The sequence below is a fragment of the Cannabis sativa genome, chromosome 9 (genome assembly GCF_029168945.1).
Source record: "Cannabis sativa cultivar Pink pepper isolate KNU-18-1 chromosome 9, ASM2916894v1, whole genome shotgun sequence".
NCBI classification, from domain to species: domain Eukaryota; kingdom Viridiplantae; phylum Streptophyta; class Magnoliopsida; order Rosales; family Cannabaceae; genus Cannabis; species Cannabis sativa.
The window spans coordinates 6,196,813-6,217,555 of NC_083609.1; the positions used below are offsets into that span (position 1 = coordinate 6,196,813).

At 31.9% G+C, this 20,743-nt stretch overlaps 3 protein-coding genes across 3 annotated transcripts; 1 reads left to right on the forward strand and 2 right to left on the reverse strand.

The window, feature by feature from the left end:
• The first annotated feature begins 8,330 nt into the window (after positions 1 to 8,330).
• LOC115722169 (glyoxysomal fatty acid beta-oxidation multifunctional protein MFP-a) lies at positions 8,331 to 14,713 on the forward strand. The gene is made up of 18 exons (XM_030651303.2): positions 8,331 to 8,830; positions 9,656 to 9,727; positions 9,816 to 9,884; positions 9,960 to 10,016; positions 10,096 to 10,163; positions 10,249 to 10,330; positions 10,634 to 10,689; positions 10,807 to 11,109; positions 11,200 to 11,286; positions 11,975 to 12,149; positions 12,464 to 12,585; positions 12,716 to 12,879; positions 12,986 to 13,240; positions 13,329 to 13,450; positions 13,554 to 13,675; positions 13,787 to 13,935; positions 14,020 to 14,158; positions 14,327 to 14,713. Exons 1-18 carry the CDS (start codon positions 8,728 to 8,730, stop codon positions 14,360 to 14,362), a joined length of 2,181 nt encoding a protein of 726 aa, XP_030507163.2. The 5' UTR covers positions 8,331 to 8,727; the 3' UTR covers positions 14,363 to 14,713.
• A 791-nt stretch (positions 14,714 to 15,504) lies between these two features.
• On the reverse strand, positions 15,505 to 17,817 carry LOC115723519 (uncharacterized). The gene is made up of 4 exons (XM_061104635.1): positions 17,597 to 17,817; positions 17,423 to 17,555; positions 16,017 to 16,248; positions 15,505 to 15,914 (listed from the first exon to the last, which is right to left on the reverse strand). Exons 1-4 carry the CDS (start codon positions 17,815 to 17,817, stop codon positions 15,505 to 15,507), a joined length of 996 nt encoding a protein of 331 aa, XP_060960618.1.
• LOC133031196 (L10-interacting MYB domain-containing protein-like) lies at positions 16,538 to 19,025 on the reverse strand. The gene is made up of 2 exons (XM_061104636.1): positions 18,608 to 19,025; positions 16,538 to 18,523 (listed from the first exon to the last, which is right to left on the reverse strand). Exons 1-2 carry the CDS (start codon positions 18,947 to 18,949, stop codon positions 17,981 to 17,983), a joined length of 885 nt encoding a protein of 294 aa, XP_060960619.1. The 5' UTR covers positions 18,950 to 19,025; the 3' UTR covers positions 16,538 to 17,980.
• Positions 19,026 to 20,743: the final 1,718 nt, after the last annotated feature.

Sequence of the window (20,743 nt, forward strand, 5' to 3'; positions counted from 1 at the left end):
AGTTTGGGGGAATTCAGATGGGAAGTTTGTTGTATGTGTGTGAAAAAAAAATGTGAAAAAAAAATGATGATTGGCAACAACTTGAAAAAAAAGATAAAAAAGAAAATCTGACAACCAGTGTCAAATCTAGAAAATAAATAAATAGAAAGTTGTTGCAATCTTGTTGAAAAAAAGCAAAAAAAATATATCTCTCATGTAATTAGAAAAAGGGGTATTGGGATTGGCATGATTGGAGAAGCTTATGGTATAGACAAGTCTAAATGACCATTTCAACTACCTTTACCCTAAGCTTAACATTACAAGCCTAGAAAGACCTTCTGATTCTTAGTTGTGCATTAATCTATATTAGTGGAGAATAGTAAGTATTGCAAGCATATGGAATTTTGGGTTAGTGGATTGATGATTGTAATTGGCATGCATAAAGTGGTTTAATTGTTAGTTAATTACATTCTATGGTTTCACGAGCTAAATGAAAATAAATTGAAATCTGTCAATGGTGTAATTGAACTGAAATTCTGGATTATATGCATAAGTGAATTTTTTCATAATCATGTTATTGAAGCTACTTGAAAATTACTCATGTTTTGGATATTGACTTGTTTAATGTTTATTTAGTGTTTTACTCGAGGACGAGTAAAAACTTAGTTTGGGGGAATTTGTTAGTTTATTTTTAGTATTAATTTTAGATTAAGTTTAGTATATTTTTAATTTAGTTTTAATCGTGTTTGGAGCATTTTTACGCTTGTTATCTTTTATTTTTGCAGATTTAAAATAGAAGAAGATTATAAAATATCAGAGAAAAAGATGGAAAAAAAGATATAAATATCTCACAAAAATATCATGATATTTAAAATAGAGAAAACTGTGCAAGAAAATAAAGCTGAAACTTCAAGCCTGAATTCGACTGTCTTTTGATTGGATTTTAGAAAAAGTCAAAACATAAAAGTTCTAGATCTCTCTTTTATCTTTCCGGAACATCTTGAATCGTCCAATTCCGAGCAATATTGAGAGAGTTATGGCCAAAATACTATCAGTCAACGCAGCAGAAAAATCACTTCCAACACGGGCCGCGACATGGCTTTAGCATGCCGCGGCCCGCCTCCCTAAACAGCACAAAAATCGTATTTTTATCTCACGTGGGTGTTGGGGGTTTCCTAGTTCGAATGGGCATTTAACATGTGCGTTTTTCCATCTTTTTAGGCCCTGAATGCCTATATAAAGAGCAGAAGAGAGTTGATTTCATGAAGCAATTTTAGAGAGAAAAACAGAGAGAATACAGATGCAAAGTGGAGAGATCAACTGCAATATTGGAGGCATTCTTCAGAGGATTTTCAGCATTCTTCTCTTCTCTATTTTCATCTCTTTTCTTAAAGTTAATATGTGTGATTGTGCTCTCATGAACATGTGTAGCTAAACACTTTAATTGGGGTTAGATGGATATTGTTTAACATTGTTTATGGTTTTAATATGATTAATTTTCCCCCTAATTTCTATGTATTCTATTTTATTTGTGCTTAATTACTTTTAATTGCCTGATCACCAATTAACTGTCTATGATTTTGATGCGAGATCTGAGAAGTGAGTGTCAAATATGCTATAGTAGAATAGAACTGAATTTCGATATAGGACGAGAGTACCTATATGGTTTAGATAGCTTATAGGGTTTTTATGCTTAATGCCTGTTGCATGTTAAATTTATCACGAGAGTAGAAAGTTTGCATGTAATTGAGATTTATATATCTGAGAAGACTATAAATTACCTTAGTAAACCAGCTATTGCATAGAGATTAATATTAGGAAAATAATCATATTAGGCCATATTCAATAGAAATAATTGAAATTGAAGCCCTAGTTTTTATTAACTATCAATTTTCTTGAATAATTGCTTCTTACTAGTTTCTTATTTTTAATTCTTTCTTTATTTTTATTTAACCAAATAGAAGTAAAAGTTTAATTTTAACGTACTTAACTACACTCCCTGTGGGATCGACCTCACTCCTTTTGAGTTTTACTACTTGAAACGATACGTACACTTGCGTGTGCAAAATATCGCAACAATATGCAGTAATAGTTTATAAAAAAAAATATACCTAGTATTGTATTTGTATATTTATTTTGATTAATTTTTCTTTCTAATATTTTTATAACATTTATATATTTATTTATTTATTTATTAATGAATGCTGAATATATTATTGAATATTGTATTCTAAAAAATTAAATATAGTTAAAATAGTGAAAATAATTAAATATTATTTACAATATATAAATTTGAATTAATAAAAAAGAAAAAAAAAAGGATATATTGACACTTCATGTGTGTAGCTGTTACCTTTTCAATCTGATATAACCTGACTCTATATGCCTATAATGACGCGCAAAAAGTGAATGTAAAAGGGTTCAGTAACACGTGTGAAGTGTCACTAAAAACTATCTTTCTAGTCACCGACGCGCGTTGAAGTGTCACTAAACAGTTTTAGAGTTACTCAATGTGTGTCACTAAAACCCGTTTTTCTTGTAGTGTGTCTTCCTTGTTATGTACAATCTTCCTCCCTGGTTAGTGATAAAGAGGAAACTTAATATGCTTTCTTTAATGATATCAGGCCCGCAACAACCCGGACATAATATTGATGTATATTTGGGACAATTGATTGACGATTTAATAGAATTGTATGAGAATGGTGTTCAGGCCTATGATGGCTTTTAAAAAAAAAAAAAATAATCTAAAAGTAGTGCTATTGTGGACTGTTAGTGATTTTTTAGCTTACAGTAATTTATCAGGCTTAAACACAAAAGATTACGAAAGTTGTCTGATTTGTTACACTAACACATGGGCTCGTCGCTTGGCAAATGGACACAAGATGTATTATATGGGTCACAGACGGTACTTGTATACAAATTATCTTGATAGACGGAAGAAGAAAGCATTCAATGGTACTGAAGAGGGAAATATGACTCTTTTACCACTATCAGGAGAATAAATTCTCCAACAAGTAGAACTTGTAGATTTTAAGTATTCGCAATATATTTTCAATTATGTAGTATTTGGGTTGTTATTTTTAATGTATTATTTGTGAAGTTTGTAAGTTATTTTGTTATTTGTATTATTTTAATTTTTTGGTTATTAGTTATTGAAGTTATTAAAATTGTTTTTTGTTATTACTATTTATAAATTTTTTTATGTAATTTCACTAATATAAATGTTTTGTTTTTTTTAGTGTAACACGTAATAGTCCGAGTTGAATTTTATTTTTAATTGCTCTAATTTTACTAATACTTTTTATTTATTTATTTATTAAGCAAGCTAATGTTATTTTATTGTTTGTTAATGTTATTTTTTATTGGTTTTTTAATTTCTTTTGTAGGTTGTTAATGTTATTTTGTATTGACTCTTTTCATTCTTTTTACAGGTTACTAATATTATTTTTTTATTATTTGGTATCGTTTGTAGGTTGCTTTTCAGTTATTCAGACAAAAAGCGTAATTTTTTGGGATAACTTGAAAAATACCTATTTTTTGTATTAGTTATCCAAAACTATTAGCAAACTATATTCATTTAAATTATACCCACTTTATAAGTAGGGATAGACCCAGAATTTTTACTTTATAGGGGCTTATTTATTATTAAAAAATATTTATACATATCTTATAATCACTCTTATTAAATTTATTTTATTTTATGGGGGCTTTTCTATTATTTTGGTCTATAATTATCAAATTAAAAAAAATTACATTTAATTTTTTAAAAGACAATATTTTTGTTAGTGGGGACTACAATCCCCACATTGTTACTTGTGGGTCCGTCCCTGTTTGTAAGGAGATTGTCCAATATCTCCCCACATTAGCATTAAAGATTAAAAATTAAGTCTTAATGTTTTGGGTTGAAGAAAGGAAACTATAAGACATTACTTATAAAAGTGGATAGAAAAGATAAAATATTAAAAAGAGTGTAAAATATAAAATAGCTAACTTAAATGGGTGTCCCACCTAATTTGTTTATGTTTTTATAGCATTGGATTGGACTTTTACTATTGGCTTTTTTATAATTTTTGTTGAGTCAGATTGTTTAACGGTTGTTAAAGCTTTTCTAAGCGTTCTTTTTGTCTTAATGAATTTGGTTCTTTGTTGGAGGATTGACAAATTTTGATATCTTTTTTTTGAAGCGTTCCTAATTTATGTACGTCGGTCGGCCAATAAGGTTGCTTGTGCATTAGTTCAGCATTTGTATGATTAGATAAAAATTCTTTTATAGGAACCCAAAACGTAAATTTGAAAAAAAGTTAAAAAAAAGTATATATGGGGTAATTTCCCAAAAAAGAACAGTAATAATTAAACGGTAGGGAAAAATAATGATAAATGCTAAAAAGTACTAGTTGTGTTTAGTACTCTCTTATATGTCACTATTGCTATTAGTGCAATTAAATATCGGGTCTTATATAGTTTAATGTAATAGCTTTAAGAGAGTATCGCTAGTTAATCGCAAAGTGACACATCAAGAAAGTGCTAGATCTACTAGTGCCTAATAGTAAGAGCATTGCTATTAAGCACCTGTAGTGCCTAGCACATTCTCGACATGTTGCATTATAATTGGCTAATAATATTCTTTAAAAACTATTATATTAAACTATATAGGACTCAATACTTAATTTGGCCAATAATAATACTAACACATAAAAAAAGTACTAGATACCATTGGTCCCTATAACAATTCTCTAAGGGGGCGTTTGGTATGAGGTGTTCAAAATAATTTGATTATAGGGAATATTATGAAGGAGAATATGATTATAGGGAAATGTGTAAACTGTGTTTGGCTGTGTAGGGTAATATGTAATTATATTACTGTTAATTAAATTATACTGTTTGGTTGAGTACAGGAATCTTATATATATTATTTTGAAAAATTAAAATAAAAATATTTTTTTATTATATCTATTTAATGTTAATTACATATAAAAATAAAATAATTATTTATTAAAGAAATATATTTATTAATTAATAAACATTAAATTTTATTATATTTTTTATTAATTAAAATGAACATTTCTATATATTTTATCACTATGTTATTTTTTGTTTGTTCGATATGTTATTTATGTACACCATCCGCATAAAATCTTTGTATAATAAATATATATATGTTATTGTTAATAATATAAAATAACTCAGTTAAAAAAAACTGATCTCACAGACTAAATTTATATATCATAATATTTTATTTATAATAACTGATAATATTATTGGTATTTAAATTTATTTATTAATTCAAAAATATTATTCAAATTAATATGATGGAAGGTAATAATTCAATCCTACCTTTTTTTAAGGTATGAACATTACCCTCCTCAAGGGTAGTTATATTACTAGGGGAATAACATCCCAAGGCTAAACCCTCCAAACAAACAAGGTAATGTTTCACATTACCTATTCCAAACAGCCCATAACAGTAATGCTCAAAAAAAACAAATAGTGGCAAAACAAAAATTTCGGCACACACATCAAAGTGCGCACAAAACTTTACAAATATATAAAGTATCATTTATTTAAAAACAATAAATAAATAAATCCAAAGTGTCATCTTATCACAAACACCGTTTTGAGGGAAAAAATGTTATCTACACCACGATCTGGACTTTGGTTATACATTAACCAATCATAAATGGCCAACTCATGTTCAGAGGCTTTCTCTTAAAAAATTTCCGTTGACTGACCAATAAAAATGAAAATAATCATATCCACGTGGTTATTATGGTCATTGCAGTTGGTAATCCCAATGTAACTAACTAATATTATCCTTGAATGAAAAGGGCTAAGCCTTCCTACAATCACTTGCAACGCGAGTGCGTGTGTGAGACATTGCTTCAATGCTATTTATTTTTTTTAAATGGGAAATTTGATTTTATATACTTAAAAAATTAAAAAAAATTATTATTAAACTAAAAATCTAAAAAAACTACGCTTTTTTTTTTTCAAAATTCCAACAATACCCCCCTCACAATTCACCCACTCTCTTTGCATTATATCTCTCTCTCTTTATCTCACATCCCAACCGCCCACCCTCACCACCACCTCCGGCCTCCATCCTCCGACCTCCGACCCTCACCACCACCTCTGACCACCCGCACCAACACCCTCGACCCAGCCCCACTCTCTCGGACCACCCAAAAGTCGCACTCCCTCAGCCCACTCTCTCTTCTTCTCTCTGAAATCGCAGAAAAAAAAAAAAAATTCCCCAAGTCCGATGGGTCCGATTGGTCGGACCCCATGGTCCGACCATCGGACCTGGGTCTCTCTTCCTCTCTCTGAAAACACACAAAAATAAATAAATAAAACACATAGGTTCGATGGTCGGACCATGGGGTCTGATGGGTCCGATTGGTCGGACCCCATGGTCCGACCATCGGACCTGGGGGGAATTTTTTTTTTTTCCTGCGATTTCAGAGAGAAGAAGAGAGAGTGGGCTGAGGGGGTGCGACTTTTGGGTGGTCCGAGAGAGTGGGGCTGGGTCGGGGTGTTGGTGCGGGTGGTCGTAGGTGGTGGTGAGGGTCGGAGGTCGGAGGTGGTGGTGAGGGTGGGCGGTTGGGATGTGAGATAGAGAGAGAGATGATGCAGAGAGAGAATGGGTGATTGTGAGGGGGGTATTTTTGGGGTTTTGAAAAAAAATGTCATAGTTTTTTTAGGGTTTAGAGTTTTAGTTTAATAATAAATTTTTTTAATTTTTTAAGTATATAAAATTAAAATTCCCTTTTAAATTAATGTATTATAGATCATATCAATATTATTTGGTGATTCTAAGAAGTACCTCTTAAAAAGAGTGCTTTAATGTACTTTTACTTATTTTGGCATCTAGATAAATATTTTAGTATGATTTTTTTATATTTATTTACGTTACAGTTATTTAAAATATTTTACAAAACTTTAAGAAATTCAGAATAATTTACAATATAAAAAGCAGTATTTAAACAATCTATTTCACACGCTTATAAAATAAAATAGTCACGCGTGCAATACACTTTTTGAACCTTATTTATGGCGTGTTAAATTTTTCTAAATTTCTTAAAATTTTGCAGGATGTCTTAAATAGCTATAAAGTACATGACTATGAGAAAAAAATTAGCTAAAAGATTATTCCAGATGCTAAAACAAATAAATGTGCATCAGTACATTCATTTTAAGAAAGGTACATTATAAAATTTTCCAATATCATTATACTTATTTTTCCTTTGAAAAAGAAAAAAAAATTATATTACTCATGTCACTTACATAATAAATGGTATGTGCAAATATATATATTTTACACTTTAAAATGTTAATTTATTTGCTGAGTAAAATGAAACAATAAGTTGTATTAAAAGTTTTCATTTTTATGGTAATTAATTAGGAGAGTAAAGTAAGGGTTTTTCATTCTTAAATTTATAGCTACATGAGGTTGTCTTTTTTTTAGACATAAATGCAGCTTGGTTGAGGTTATGTTTTGCTATTGTGATTTGATATTTTTTTATTACGATTAGTCTTGTCTATGTAGCACAGTTTTGAGTGTTTTAGTCTTATCTCTTCTGTGACATGATTTTATTTTATTTTGTTATTGGTTATTCTTTGTTTTTTAATGACTCGTCATCAAATGGTTATTAATGGTTGAGAATAACAAATTCTCTGCAATTGAAAAGGTAGTTAGTAGTATATATAGTTACGTACCTTGCTTAATAGTTGAGTGCTCAAGCTATGAAGTTGAATGAACCTGCTGGAACAATTTTTACTGTTGTGTCTTCTGAGCAGTAAATAAAATTGAATAAGTAAAATAATAATTAAGAGAGTTTAGCGGCCAAATTAATAATAATCAACATCCTAAAACGATATACTAATAATAATCAACATTCTAATGAAGTCATTGAAGCCATGAGGATTAAAGAGGCTCTCAGTTGGTTAAAGACCAATAATTGGCAACATGTTCAAATCGAGACGGACAGTCTTGTTTCAGTACAAGCTATTCGAAGCAACCAAGCAATAAAGTCCACTTTCGGCCTTTTAATTAAAAGACTGCCTATTTTTGTCATCTACCTTCCCAAATGTTAATTTATTTTTCATTAGACGATCAGCAAACCGAGTAGCACATTATACTGCTAGACATTCTCGGTATCAATCTAATTGTAGTATTTCTGATATTTCTATTTCTAGTGAACTCTTACATCTTTTGTATTCAGAATGCTGCTAATTTATTTCATGAAGTTGATATTTTATCTCAAAAAATTATTATTTGACTTAAGTTAGTATATTCCATTTCAATACGACACCTCTATATATATAATTCTTATGGATAGATGTATGACTTGGAATGGAAACAAGATCAAGGTTTGAGAATCAGACGGCAGAAAAGGCGAGTGGTGGAGGAGCATGGGCATTCATAAAGCATGAACATGTATACATACATACATACATTACATACATATGTGATGATCAAACTCTCCCAATACAAATCCCAACAAAGCTGACATTTTTAGTTCCAAAAACGTTGCATTTAGTACGTCACACTACCAAAGTCGGGTCGGGCACGACACCGATTCCCACGGCCGCTACAATAATAAAATCATATTCATACCTATTCCAACTACCTTATTCATTCCTTCCTTCCTTCACTCCTTTCCATTTTCCTTCCTTTCAATTTAAGCTGCAAAATACCTTCTTTTTCTTCACTTCAACAACCAGAGTTTAGAGAGAGAGAGATAGAGAATCATGGGTACCAATGCAAAGGGTCGGACTGTCATGGAAGTCGGTGATGATGGAGTGGCTTTGATCACCATCATCAATCCTCCTGTCAATTCACTATCCTTTGATGGTAATTTCTTATTCGAGATCTTATTCTAGTTTTTCTAGTTGATTTTTCACGTGCCCTTTTCGTTTTTAGCATTAATTTTGTGTATTTTGCTTGATTTTCGGAGAGAATATTGAAATTTGTTCATGGTGTTGCCGAATCTTTTTTGGGTTTCTCTACTTGAGTTGAATTCCGTGCAATCTTCAATCAATAAAAGAAAAAGAAATTTTTTTTGAGTGTTTAAATTTTTGATATGATTTTCCCAATGTGGTTTTATGTGGGAGGTACTAGAATTTTTTAAAGCAAATGAAAAATATGTTTGAGAAGAAGAAGAAGAAAGGGACAAAATATTGCAGCGTTAGATAAACTTCTTGATTGGACAACATTTTCCTTGTTTTGACTTCCTCTGTGTTCCACTTCCACAGTCAAAACTAGAATTGAACTAACCTTAGTTTAACTATGTGCTGTAGCTGATTTAATAATTTCTGACTAATAAGCTTTTATGGTATTAGGTTTTGAAATGTTTTGATATGGATCAATCGATTCCATTTCAATTACTTTCACTTGTAATTGATATAATTAAGCAAATGGCTTACAAGGAAAATTGGATTATTAAGTTAGTTGTTGGGATATTGCTTCCACGTCTCTTGTTTTAGAGTTGAGTGAAAGGTAAGGTGTTCAATGAGTCTCAAATTCAAACATGGACAAAACAAATACTGTATAAAAATCAGTGCTTTGCAATCTCTTTGGTTCAAAATTGTGGAAGAAAGATTAGTTAGCTATACAGTTGTCTCAGAAAGTGTTAAGTAGTTCTGGCAGATAAAATAAAGCTCTTTCTTTCTCTTTCAGTGCTGTTCAGCTTAAAAGAAAATTACGAGCAGGCTTTACAAAGAAATGATGTGAAAGCAATCGTAATCACTGGTTAGTTTGCTGAGCTCAATTTATTTTGGCCCCGTTTAAGTTTACATTGTTTTAGATATAATGTTAATTACACATATTACTGGTGCAGGTGCCAGGGGAAAATTTTCTGGTGGCTTTGACATCAGTGCTTTTGGTGGTCTGCAAGGGGGACAAAAGGGTCTGCTCATTTTTCATATGTTTTTATAAATTCATTTTCATGGTCTATTTGACTTAAGTTTTCTATATTTTGCAGGTCCGTTTTCGAAGCCTGGTTTTGTAGCAGTGGATATTCTGACTGATACCGTAGAAGGTACTTTATGTTATTCTATTTTCTTCTTTTTTACAATCACCTGGAAGAATTGTTATTGACGTTTCTCTTTATGTTTCAGCTGCAAGGAAACCGTCGGTTGCTGCTATTGATGGTCTTGCATTAGGTGGGGGGCTTGAGATTGCAATGGTAAGTCTGTTTTTTTTTTAATACCAAAATATTCCTTGTTTGAATGCTGGAATTGTTAATATTTCTGCATGGTTTGCCATTTCAGACATGTCATGCACGAATTTCAACTCCCACTGCACAATTAGGCTTGCCTGAACTTCAGCTTGGACTAATTCCTGGATTTGGAGGTACAGATACTGTTTTTGATTGAGGCTAACAAGTTTATTGCTATTAATAAAGTTATAAAACATAAACATTTGAACTCTACTACTAAAATGGTCTAGAAATGTCTTTGGTTCGAATACGACATGTTTAATACTGATGGTTACCGATTGGTGATAATGTTTCTGATGAAACCTGAATTAATATGCTTTCTGTTGATCAACGATTTTATTGCATGAATTAGATAGAAAGTGTTGGTATGCTGTTCTTCCTTTCTTTTTTTTTTTTTTTTTTTACTTTTTCAAATTAATGCTTGTAAAATGGCTCAGGCACACAGCGACTACCTCGACTTGTTGGTCTCACAAAGTCACTTGAAATGATGCTGGTATGCTTTTGGCCAGCGTTTTTGTTTTTGCTTGATCTAACAACTTTTCCAAGAGTCAAACTTTTCTTGTTGAGTAAATACAAATCTAATTAACACCTCCCTAATGTGTCCATTTAGACATCAAAGCCTGTTAAAGGGGAAGAAGCTTTTGATTTGGGTCTTGTTGATGCACTTGTTTCACCTGATGAGTTAGTAAGTACTGCACGTCGATGGGCCCTAGAGATTCTTGAGCGTAGAAGACCTTGGGTTGCTAGTCTTCACAAGACTAGCAAGTTGGAATCACTGGGGGAGGCAAGAGAAATACTTAAGTTTGCAAGAGCGCAGGTCCGCAAGCAGGCTCCAAATGTCAAGCACCCATTGGTTTGCATTGATGTCATAGAAGAGGGAATAGCTTCAGGTCCTAGGGCAGGACTTTGGAAGGTTGTTATCCATCTAAAAGTTATCCTACTTCTCTTCAAAATTATGGAAAATGTAATTGTGAGACATGTTTTCTAACTCTGAAATTGACAGGAAGCTGAAGCTTTTCAAGAGCTATTGCATTCTGAGACTTGTAAGAGCTTGGTTCACATCTTCTTTTCTCAACGTGGAACATCAAAGGTTTGATATCTGATTTTGAGCATTGTATTTTTTTTTAAAAGTTCATTATCTAGTCCTCTTCTGTAACAGCATTTGAACTTCACAGACAGATCTCTTGTTTTTGAATTGACTTAGATTTGTGTTCATTTAGCATTGTTTCTTCTCTGAGGAAATTTCTTTTGTGGATGGTCACTGGAGTAAGATTCTTCATAATATTGATCTGATTTTAAATTGTGGTTCTCCATGATCCTAATAAATATTGGAGGACACTGATGAAGTTTTTGTATTAGGGGAACCGGATTAGTGACTTTATTTTTGGTTCATTCTTTTTTCTGTGGAATCCTGTTTGGCTACATTGCTATAATAATATTATGTACTTAAGAAGTAGAGGATGGTGTTTAAGCTTCGTGGGTTTAAGTTTCTTAAATATTAGCTCAAACTTCTAAGCTTTGTCAAGTTACCGAATCATTATGAATCGGCACTATGTTAGTTTGAATATTCATTTCATTATTTCTTAAGTAATGATAATTACATCTCAGTGGCTTCACCTGGTCTCAAGGATATGGAAAAATGATTATTACACTTCTCTTCCGCGAACTGATAACTTCTTCACTCTTGAAGTTGCTTTTTGATCCAGTCTGATCAATTTTTTGTCATTTACAACCTTTAATAATTTGTCTGATTCTTGTAACTTTGTGACTTTGATCAGGTACCTGGGGTTACTGATCTTGGTTTGGTTCCAAGAAATGTGAAGAAGGTCGCTATAATTGGAGGAGGATTGATGGGCTCTGGGATAGCAACTGCATTGATTCTTAGCAACTATCCCGTGATCTTGAAAGAAGTAAATGAGAAGTTTTTGCAAGCTGGGATTAATAGAGTCAAAGGTAAGGCTATAATGGATTACAAATACACACATATTCATAAAGCTTCGGTGAGAATGCATTTTTGAATATGGAGAAATAGTATTAACAGAAGGCAAAATGGAAAAGAGAAATCAGCATTGTCTTTTGTGCATAGTGTTATAACTGCTAAATCACTTATACCTCTCCTATCACATGATTCAGTTAAAATAATGTATGGACTGATATTTTTGTGATGCTGGATAAAGTCATGTTTTGGTAATAATTATCTTGTAAAGCTGTAGTTAGTTTTCATCTTGTATCACTTATACCTTCTATATTATTTCCCTATTATCCAGCTAATCTTCAAAGCCGCGTCAAGAAAGGGAAAATGACACAAGAAAAGTTTGACAAAACCATATCTCTCATTAAGGGTACCCTGGGTTACGAGAGCTTTAAAGACGTGGACATGGTCATAGAGGTAAAAATATTTGGTGAATTTCTTTTCTTTCCTGTTTTATTTCCCTTTCTCTTTAAACTTTGTAATTGCACCTCATTTCAAAGCTGGACAATGAAATGTTTACATGTGTTTCTTTCATTGGTTGAAACAGGCTGTTATTGAGAATATCTCATTGAAGCAACAAATTTTTTCAGAGCTTGAAAAATATTGCCCACCACATTGCATTCTTGCTACTAACACTTCCACAATCGACTTGAACCTTATTGGAGAGAAGACGAAGTCCCAGGATCGTATTGTTGGAGCTCATTTCTTCAGGTAATGTTTACTTTTACCTTTCTTTTGCTTTAATTCGTTTTTTTTTTTCACTTAAAAAATAAGAAAAAAGAGAAAAAACTCAATCTTTGAGTTATTTACGATGCAGTCCTGCTCACATCATGCCACTTCTGGAAATTGTTCGTACGAATAAGACATCTCCTCAAGTTATAATTGACTTGTTTGATGTCGGAAAAAAGATAAAGAAAACCCCAGTAGTGGTTGGAAACTGCACAGGCTTTGCTGTCAACCGAATGTTCTTCCCTTATCCACAAGCTGCTCTCTTGCTTATTGAGCGTGGTGCAGATGCCTACCAAATTGATAAAGTAATGACCAAATTTGGAATGCCGATGGGCCCATTCAGGTTACTATTTAGTTTGGTCATCTTAAGTTTTGAGATATTTGTGATTTGTTACAATATTGTGAACATCATCATTTCTTTTGTGATGCAGGTTGCTTGATCTGGTCGGGTTTGGTGTGGCAATCGCATCTGGCACACAATACATTGAGAACTTTCCCGAGAGAACATACACGTCCTTGCTTATACCACTCATGCAGGGTGATGGAAGGCAAGGTACTAAATTTACAGAGACACCTAGTTAGCAACATATTATTATGTGGACTAACATCCTAGTTAACTTGATAGATTCTTAAGTATTTTTTTTTACTTGCTTCAGGTGAAAGTACTCAGAAAGGATTCTATACTTATGGTGACAAACGCAGAGCCAACCCAGATCCTGAATTGAAAAAGTACATTGAGAAGTTGAGGAGCATGTCTGGTGTTGATATTGACCCTAAGGTCTCTCTCTCTCAGTTTTTTTTATATTTCATCCTTCTATGCATTCAAGTTATGTTCTGCTCAATTCTCTGCCTCACTCTCTCATATTGTCGGTATTGAATCTGGCAACAGCTAGCAAAGTTATCTGAAAAGGATATCGTGGAGATGATGTTCTTTCCAGTAGTGAACGAGGCATGCCGTGTCCTTGCTGAAGGAATTGCAGTCAAGGCAGCAGACCTTGATATCGCTTCTGTCATGGGCATGGGTTTCCCTCCATACAGGTTAGTAGTACAAAGTACCTGATCAACCACACTTTGATAAAACTTCCCACACAAAAGTTAATGGTATTTCTGTTCTCTTATCAGGGGTGGTGTCATATTCTGGGCTGATTCAATTGGTTCCAAATACATATACTCAAAACTGGAGGAATGGTCAAAGATCTATGGAGGATTCTTCAAGCCTTGTGCATATTTAGCTGAAAGAGCAGCAAAGGGAGCTTCTCTGGTAAAACAACTAATACCATACTTGTTCATTATAATATACTTACAACTGTTATGTAACTCTAATTACTAGTCATTCATCAATATTTTCCATGCTTCCAAACAGTTTTGTTGACTGATCTTTACAAAGAATCTGAAATGTAACTCTTAACTACTGCCTTTCTACTTGCAGAGTGCTCCATTGGATGAAGCAAAGTCTCGGCTATAAGAGAATGTGGTCAACAATTTCATAAAGCTGATTTTGGGCTTCTTTTTATGTTAAACCAAAGCCTTATCTTTTCCTTCCTATAAGGTGAGAATAGTGGAATAAGTAGTCATGTTTAAGCTAAGTCTCTTTCTCTCTATACGAATTCTTAAAGGGATACTTGTGTTAGTATTAATGGTCTGGGGTAGTGACTTTGTAATGACTTTTATGGCTGGTCCCTTTAATGGGTTAATAAGTGTTTTTTTTTTTTTTTTAAAAAAAAGCCTTTTATTATATGTCCTATGCTATGTTAATTAATGTATGTTATAATAATAATAATTGATACATGTATATATTAGTTTTTGTTTTTGAACAGATGCATGTATATTAGTTGATATCTGTTAAAATAGATTTCAAAGAAAATTATTTTTGTAATATATTAAAATTGACCATATAATTTCTTTCAAGAAAGAAAATGGACCATGTAAATAATTATATAAAAGCCCTTCTCTTGAGACATGATAATGTGCTTATTTGACTACTTTTATGTTTTCAATTTTATTTTTAAAAATTAAAATCAATGCACTTTGTTGGGGAAAAAATGAAATGAATGATAAACGTGTGCCCTAGGGTTGCTCATAAATAATTAGGCCTGGAACCCGGTTGACCCGACTGAACCCGTACCTAAAGAACCCAGATGGCTGAAATTCACATTACAAAAAGTCTAGTTCGGGTGTCACCCAATAGTTTTTGGGTCCGGGTTCGGCTACATATTTTGATGCAATTTCGAATTCATGAATACATGTACCTAGGGCTTGTTTGGCATAACTTATACTTTTACTTTTAGACACTAGAAGAAGAGAAGTAAAAGTTTAAGCTTTTCATTTAGTGTTTGGATTTCAATTTCAAAAGAACTTATTTTCTATTTGAAGAGCTTTTATAAGTGTTTGGTAGTAGAATATAAAAGCTCTTACAAATAATATATTTATATATATCAAATTTAATAATAATAATAATAATAATATAATTTCTTTTACTTGTTTTTTAAAAAATAATCTTAAAAAATAAAATAAAAATATATAAACAAAACCAATCTTTAATTTATTACATAATTATCATTTAAAACAATTATTACATAATTTCAAAAATAACACTAATACTCATGTTTATCTCAGCATGAGTTCCGCTGCAATTTTATCACGGACAACTCCCATTTCACTCTCATCTCTTGCTAAGTTGATATTTTGTACATCATCGTCTACAAAATCATTATTTGCTTCATCATAAGACGGAAAGTCCATCTCATTAATAGTCTCCCTCCTAATAAAATTATGTAAAGCCATTGAAGCAGTAACGATAGCTACTTGTTTATCATATCCATAACTTGGCATTCGATGCAAAATTTGCCAACGTGCTTTCCATACACCAAAACAACGCTCAATAACACTACGTAATGATGAATGAGCATGGTTAAATACTTCTTTATAGCCACTAGGTTGACTACCTTGTTGAAATTGAGGAAGATGATATCTTTGCCCTTTATATGGAGCTAAATAACCTTTCATATTTGGATACCCTGCATCAACTAAATAATACTTACTTGCAATAAAATAAAATAAAAAATTATTAAATTAAGTTTCAGATCATATTCACATAATTGATAATGATTACAGCATACCATTGGGTGGTTTAGGAAAATTTAGATTTGTATTTCTTAATGCTTCAAGAAATATACGAGTATCATGTGCTGTTCCTTCCCATCCTGCCCACACAAATGTGAACAACATATCAAATCCACATACAGCCATAATATTTTGCGTAGGAAAACCCTTTCTTCCAATGTATGGAATTTGTTTATCAACGGGAAGTGAAACTCGAACATGTGTTCCATCTATAGCTCCAATACAATCCTATTATAACAATTTCAAAAAAAAAATAATAAATTTAAAGATTCATAGGTAGTAACATATATATATATATATATAAATAAATTGTGTATTCATATTTGTGACAGTCAGTAGTCCCGTGATCCGTAAGGGGAAACACCGGGTAAGCTGTGCAATCCCACACCGCCTGGGGAAGGTCAAGTGAGATGATTCTGAGACTGTGTAGGTATGAGACTACACAGTTGAAGAGGGCTTAAATGGATTGATTGGTACTACCTATATCAACAAGGTGCATCTTGTTTTTCGGTAGCCCATCTCGAAAGAACTCCACAGTTAAGCGTGCTTGGCCTGGAGCAATTTCAAGGATGGGTGACCTCCTGGGAAGTTTTCCCAAGATGCGTGTGAGTGAGGACAAAGCACGCTGGAAACACTTGTGTTGGTCTGTAGGGTCAGTCATCAATCCAGGAAGCAGCCAGAGTGGCGTACTCGTGTATAAGAGCCATTAATCTGTGGGTGTAAGGGTCCAATGGAGGCTTGAAGCGGGGACGTTACAAATGGTATCAGAGCCTTGACCCAGCCGGAAGTGTGGTCGACGAGGACGTCGGACCCCGTAAGGGGGGGTGATTGTGACAGTCAGTAGTCCCGTGATCCGTAAGGGGAAATACCGGGTAAGCTGTGCAATCCCACACCGCCTGGGGAAGGTCAAGTGGGATGATTCTGAGACTGTGTAGGTATGAGACTACACAGTTGAAGAGGGCTTAAATGGATTGATTGGTACTACCTATATCAACAAGGTGCATCTTGTTTTTCGGTAGCCCATCTCGAAAGAACTCCACAGTTAAGCGTGCTTGGCCTGGAGCAATTTCAAGGATGGGTGACCTCCTGGGAAGTTTTCCCAAGATGCGTGTGAGTGAGGACAAAGCACGCTGGAAACACTTGTGTTGGTCTGTAGGGTCAGTCATCAATCCAGGAAGCAGCCAGAGTGGCGTACTCGTGTATAAGAGCCATTAATCCGTGGGTGTAAGGATCCAATGGAGGCTTGAAGCGGGGACGTTACAATATTACCTTAAAGTAGGGCCAATATCTTGAATTATTTCGTATATAATACGAGACTTCGTCAAAATTTTCAGGTGGTTTGATTTCATCCAAAGCAAGCATACTCATTTTTTTCCAATACATTTGTAAATTGTCTACTAACAGTTTCACCTGAATGTTGAAAATGCTCTTGAATCATTCTATTACCTGCTCCATGTCCTAAAATCATCATAAACATACCAACCGACTCTTCTAGTCTCAACCCTTTACTGGACTTTAACCCATAACTTCTCAATCTATCACATAGTTTACAAAAAACATGTTTTCCATTCGAAACATCTCATGACAACGTCGATCATTTCCATTAAGTATTTCCATCATAAATTTCCAACCAGTGTGAGGTGAATTTCTACATGGCTCCTTAACCAAAAAGTTATTATGGTAATATAGTGATGTTCTTGTAACGATAATGACCAGCTCATCAATTTCCATTTCTTCAGTTATAGCTTGTTGTATACATTCTTCATTTATCTCCTCTGTATCTGAATCACTATCCATTCTGCTATAGAATAAATATGTAAATATATAATTCAAATATTTTTGAAATAAAACAAATAATATTATTCAAAGAAATCAAATAAACCAAGTTGTTTAAGAAATAAAATAAAATAAACTAAACAAACCACAATATTCAAACAAGTAAAAAGAAATAACATCTAATTTAGAAGTTCAAATCCTGTTCTTTCAGCCATTCAATTTGATATTTAGGCTCCTTCAAAGCAACAAAAATTTCCCTATTTGCTTTCTTCATGAATAAATTAGTACCAACTTTGAATAGAGGGCTCATTAGTTCACAACCTGGAAGTGTAGCTAATTTATCCATCACTTCTTGAACACTACATCCAGGAGGATCGGTACGTATGTATGAGCTCCTATTTTTTATTGCCTCACAAATTTCATCAAGTTGTTTGGACAACTTTGCTGTTGTAAAATTATTTCTTTTTCCCTTCTTAAATTGCTTCTTATTTGGGTCAAGTAAATTCTTCTCTTTTCTTATTTGTTGACACACTCTCTCATGGTCACTTTCCTCTGAATTCTCATCGATCTCTATATCATTATGATCCTCTGTGTATAAAGGAGGAAGTGAACCAGAAGTTGGTGCCCAAGCTCTAGCCCCTGTATCGGTAACATCTCTAAACAACTCATCCAGCTTGAAAGAATGTTCTAAACCTCTCACTCGAAATTTAGCAGCATCAGGATACTTCTGTTGATTGATTTATTAATCAGAAAACAAAATAATATGATTGTTATATATATATAAAAAAAATTATAATTATAAGAGGTATGTATAAAAACCTACTTGTAACTTTTCCTCCCACCATTCATTAGGAGCATCAACTGTTTGCCTTTGCATGTCCCAACCAAGTCCAGTCTCTCCTCTAAGTAATGAATCCCACAACTGCCACTCCTTTTTAACATTATCCCAATGATTTTTCATTTGTTTTCGATCATAATTTCTACCCGTCTTTAAATTAAATTTTTCAATGAAAATTTTCCAACCTAATTTGCTTAAATGTGATCCATTTCTATTGCCAGCTCTCACTTGTTCTACAACTAAATCAATCCATTTCTCATGTGTTGTTGAATCCCAAACTGCTTTTGATTTTCCTTGTGTTACCTCAGTTTCCATTCTATTTAAAATAATATGAGAAGTATAAACAAACACACAAAATAATACTATATATTATTCTATTCAAAATGGCAGCAATGACACAATAATGATTATTAATGATCAATCATTTAGAAGAAAAAAAAATTTACAATACAATGAATGTAAAATATTAAACAATCAGGGTAACAATTTTAAAAAAAAAATGTAAATATAAAATACGGCAATAATAGAGAGATTTTCATCATCATTGTTGAATAACATGTATATAAAACTTTTATCTCAATCACATTATTTTATGTACATAGCTCAATCAAATTTTATGTATAATTATCATTATGAAAGAAATGTAAGAAATTTTATCATTATGAAAGAAATATTTGAGAATTGGATTCTATGTATATAAGCTTGTTAAATTATAGTGTATATGTATTAATTTGATTACATAGTTAATTAATATAAAAAATGTATTTTATTATCTTTATTTTTTAATTGTTTTTTTTAAATTAACGTTTATAATGTTGGATTTGCAAGAGAGTGTTGGTTTGTTACATTAATTAACAAACCATGAGATTATATTGTTTTTGTTTAAAAAAAAAAAAAAATCTAACGTAACAAGAAAGAAAAAAAGAATAAAAAAATTAAAAAATCAATTATTTTCTTACTCACTCTTTAGAAAATTTTCCAAAAAATATCTTCTCTTTTTTTTGAAAAAAAAAATCTAATAATTAATAAAAAATATAAGAAAAATAACTATTAAAGAAAAGAAAAAAAATTTGATCGTTTGTTGTAATCAAGCGTAAAAGAATTTTTTGTTTTTTATTATGAATATACACAAGTTGTAAAAAGCATATATAATTTTCTGCATATATAATTTTTAGGGTAATTTTTTGTATATTTACAACTTTAAAATTTTCTGCATATATAATTTTCTTGGGATAATTTTCTACATATATAATACTAGCAACATTCTGTTTGCCAATTAAAAAGTAAGGGAAAGAATGATAGATAGAATTGGAATGCATTAACTCTTATTTTTTTTTGAAAGAAAAAAAACAACAGACTCAATATCATTCACGCATCATTCAAAATGCAGAAAAAAAATGTCAAATTGCAAAAAGTAAATTAATATATTCATGTCATATGTCTAATCGATTAACAAGAATAGAAAAATGAAAGAATACTTACCTTTAATTGTGTTGATAAAGCAATAACTTTATTTTTTTCTTTCTTCAATAAAAATGGCTGCTGTGATTTTTTTGACTGAAGACTATTAGGTTTTCATTATGAGAAGAATATGCAATAATTTTTCCGTAATATAACAATCAAGATGATTTAATTATTTTTTTTAGAAAAAAAAGGGTAAATTAGGTATTTTAAAAGATTCATTAAACTAAAAAAAATAGCTTCCCGTGTTTTTTTTAAAAGTCCTTCCTAAAAAAGTTGGTGAGTCATTGCTTCTCTAAAAAGCTCTTTTAAATCAAAAAAGCTCTTCTCATATTTTATCCAAACATATTTAAAAGTAGCTTTGAGACTTCAAAAGCTCTTCTAAAGGCATGCCAAACATGCCCAATAAGTTAGTGCTAGGACATTAATTATTACTAAGTGCTCAACTTGAAAAAAATATATATATAAAAATTTATATATTCTTACTTCCAAATCCATTATTAATAAATTAACAACATGTTGAAGTTGCTCAACTCATTAAATAATTTCAATATACATATATAAATATAAATATTTAATAATAATAATAAATGTTTTCACGAAGATCGTCATTTATTTGGTCAAAATATTGAAGATGAGCTCACCAAT

What these genes read in the sequence shown, in the direction of transcription:
- LOC133031196 (XM_061104636.1), bottom strand. Translation starts at nt 18,949, where the DNA reads ATGGAAACTGAGGTAACACAAGGAAAATCAAAAGCAGTTTGGGATTCA. An exon ending in AGTTACAAGTAGGTTTTTAT is followed by an intron (nt 18,524 to 18,607) that starts ACATACCTCTTA and finishes ATCAATCAACAG; the next exon opens with AAGTATCCTGATGCTGCTAA.
- LOC115723519 (XM_061104635.1), bottom strand. Translation starts at nt 17,817, where the DNA reads ATGGATAGTGATTCAGATACAGAGGAGATAAATGAAGAATGTATACAA. An exon ending in TTCAACATTCAGGTGAAACT is followed by an intron (nt 16,249 to 17,422) that starts GTTAGTAGACAA and finishes TTGTTATAATAG; the next exon opens with GATTGTATTGGAGCTATAGA. An exon ending in TTTTCCTAAACCACCCAATG is followed by an intron (nt 15,915 to 16,016) that starts GTATGCTGTAAT and finishes TAGTTGATGCAG; the next exon opens with GGTATCCAAATATGAAAGGT.
- LOC115722169 (XM_030651303.2), top strand. Translation starts at nt 8,728, where the DNA reads ATGGGTACCAATGCAAAGGGTCGGACTGTCATGGAAGTCGGTGATGAT. An exon ending in CTAGGGCAGGACTTTGGAAG is followed by an intron (nt 11,110 to 11,199) that starts GTTGTTATCCAT and finishes TGAAATTGACAG; the next exon opens with GAAGCTGAAGCTTTTCAAGA. An exon ending in ATGCCGATGGGCCCATTCAG is followed by an intron (nt 13,241 to 13,328) that starts GTTACTATTTAG and finishes TTTGTGATGCAG; the next exon opens with GTTGCTTGATCTGGTCGGGT.